This window comes from Sinocyclocheilus rhinocerous, unplaced genomic scaffold (genome assembly GCF_001515625.1).
Source record: "Sinocyclocheilus rhinocerous isolate Xijiao unplaced genomic scaffold, SAMN03320098_v1.1 scaffold271, whole genome shotgun sequence".
NCBI classification, from domain to species: domain Eukaryota; kingdom Metazoa; phylum Chordata; class Actinopteri; order Cypriniformes; family Cyprinidae; genus Sinocyclocheilus; species Sinocyclocheilus rhinocerous.
Window position 1 is genome coordinate 1,917,706 of NW_015657574.1, and position 3,034 is coordinate 1,920,739.

Genomic DNA, 3,034 nt, shown 5'->3' on the forward strand with positions numbered 1-3,034 from the left:
CTGTCAATATGGGGTGCTGTGTGTACATTAATGAGGAAAAAAAATTAACTTAAATGATTTTAGCAAATGGCTGCAATATAACAAAGAGTGAAAAATTTAAGGGGGTCTGAATACTTTCCGTACCCACTGTATATATATATATATTTAAAAGTAAAAAAATAAATAAAATTTTTAAATTAGAAAATAGAAAAAAAAATCACTAGTGGTATCAATGACTTGGAGAAATCCTTTATTTTGGAGAAAATTGCTGACTTTTTGTGGTAATGTTTTCAGTGGACAAATTAAGACAGTATTTGCGCATTCCAGCTGGACATGCCCTTGTCAAGCATGTTTATATTGTGTTAAGTTAAAGAGGAACTGAGGTGGCCCTGAGATACGTAAAGGGCTGCCTATAACAAACCAAGCAGCTTGCAGTGGAAATGAGGTGTGGATCAGAACTCAAAGCATATCTTTAGTTCAAAAATAAATAAATGTATATGCTTATGGACAAACATTGTTCTTTAATGTTTTGCCGTGGAAAGTACATGAGTAATGGCAGAGTCACCTTGTTTTGGGACATGCATGTGAAGGCTGGTAGACGAAACCAAGGTCCTTGTTCCCTCAGTGTCAGACATTTATGAGTGAAGCTGTCTGGATGAGTGAAACACTGAGGGCTTTTCTCCACTCCCAAGATGTACGCCTCTTTACTATCCACAGCATATAGGGCGTGGAAACTGAAGAGAGTAAAGGATGGACTTTGACCTGTTTACACCTCATGCAATAGGCTACCCAGTTGCACCCAGTCATAGATTTTATGTGGTCTCTAAAGTACTTCACTATCTAGCAATCAGTCCATGGGCTGATCACTTTAGACAGGGGGAAGTGTCATTAATTTGTTTAAGATAATGAGATTATTTAATCATTAAGTTACTAAAAGCAATCAAGGGGAAAAGGCTTAATCTCTTCACTTTTTTTGAAAATGAAGTCTTTGAATATTTACCTGAGTGTATTTTCTGTGGGTAAATAGTTTTTGTTGGTCATCATACTCTGCCTTCCCTTCTCAGCCTGTCCTAATTTACTTATTAAATTATTTTATAGGTTCATAGTACATTTACATATAGTTTAAAAACTGCAATTTCAGCATGTCACCACCATAGAGATAAGATAATTACACTTTCTCAAGTACTTACCAACACTCATTTCAAAAATATAATATAACCCAAGGGTCATGGGAGTGAACACGTATCCTTATAAGCTTTTGGTTTAATAAGGATATGAATATATCCTTATAAATTTTCTTTTCTTTTTTTATCAAAAGTTTGGGGTCAATAAGTTGTTTTAACAATTTTGAATCAAAGTCTTTTTTTGAAGTCTCTTGTGCTCATTTGATCGAAAAAACACTAATATTGTACAATTGAAAGTAAAAATTTAAAGTAACTGTTTTGTATTTTAATATATTTTAAAATGTAATTTAAAGAAGGACTAGAAGGACTTTTGTTTGCCATCACTTCCTTGGTTTGCACTTAACTTGGCGTAATAATGTAATGTCCCTCACACAGAAGTGTGCTAGATGGAAGAACAATAATCTAGCAAAGCAAATAAGGCCTCATTATATCCAGGAAGCAGTGAAGCTCTTTGCCTGATTGTTATTTAAAAAGCTACTTTAAATGACTAAAATGCTACAGCAACATTAATGTGACGTAAAGCATGGCTGTCTCATGCTTTATATCAGATGATATGTGTATCAGCTGAATATCCTCTACAAAAAGGAAGTGGAGGGGTCTTTTCTCTGAAGTGTCATGAGGTGGAATCTGTGTGTCATCTTCATTTTTTATGTCTGTTTTCGCAAATTGTTTGTCACACATCTGTGCTGGCAATGAGAATATTTCCAAACATTGTAATCTGAAACAGAGCCATTTAGGGAATAAGATAATAAGCCCTTTAGGATTACCTCTGGTGGGCCACACAGTCCAAGTGCTTTTAAAAGAGAGACTCTGGACTGGGTCTAACCGTTGTAAATAAAAGTGCACTTAGGGATGCCCCTATCCCCTATTAACTGCCTAGGCCATGTTTAAATGCCTCTGACGTTTGCCAAGAACCTTTGTGGTTTGATCCAAAAGAAATATGCTCTCATCCCCAAAGGTTAAACCCAAAGGGACCACATGTTCTGTGTACCCCAAGCAGACATTTTCCATATTGGATGACATGGAAAAACCTTCAGAACACATTGTGCTGTCATAAAATAGTTGACTGCTTCTTTACCACTATATTTATGAAAAAATACTGTAATTATGCTTTTTTTCTCTATTTGCTCCAGATCTGAGCTTTAGAACAAACAAAATAGTTTGTTTTCAGAGTTGAGCAGTACAAGGTCTGAGTGATGGCACAGATCACACCTCACAATTAACATCACGTCATAAACATCAGTTCTTCAAATGTCCCCCTTGAGCAAACAGAACTTGTGGCAAAACTGGAATTTCAAAATGTAGGCATGCTGTTTATTTTGTCAACCTATTGCATTTAATTTGCTAATTATAATAGTTAATGTCTAACAAATAATACACACATGTGCATTTTTGAGAAAAAGACATCCTCTGCCTGTTCATATATTGACATTAGAATTCTCCCGGAGGGGTATTGTTAAAAAATGTCTCATGGATGTTTACTGAGCTCTTTACCTTGTTCTCCCGGTCTAGCTGGATCTGAGCCAGCCAATAGAGAAGCAGGGTCCATTTGATGTCATCATCCACAAGCTGACTGACCACATTGTTGATGCTGACCAAAATGTCACAGAGTCTCTGCTGCTTGTTCAGGGCGTTCAGGTAAATAGATAAATCAGCTCAAGTGGCCATACATTTATCTGCTCTTCACTCCTTGTATTTTAATACAAAATAAAAAAAATAGAATAGTATATATTTTTAATATTTTGTTAAATTAACATATTAATAATACTATTTTAATAATAATACAAAATAATATATTATTTAAAATATTTAAAAAAATAATATTGTAACATATATATATATATATATATATACAGTGGTGTGAAAAAGTG

At 34.6% G+C, this 3,034-nt stretch overlaps 1 protein-coding gene across 1 annotated transcript in view; it reads left to right on the forward strand.

Annotated features, from left to right (window-relative positions):
• The window catches only part of LOC107721336 (inositol-tetrakisphosphate 1-kinase-like), a 19,106-nt gene that overhangs the window by 4,350 nt on the left and 11,722 nt on the right, over nucleotides 1-3,034 (forward strand). Inside the window, exon 5 of the mRNA XM_016529289.1 lies at nucleotides 2,676-2,801. Within this exon, the coding sequence (XP_016384775.1) occupies nucleotides 2,676-2,801 (126 nt within the window). The remainder of the gene's footprint in view (nucleotides 1-2,675; nucleotides 2,802-3,034) is intronic.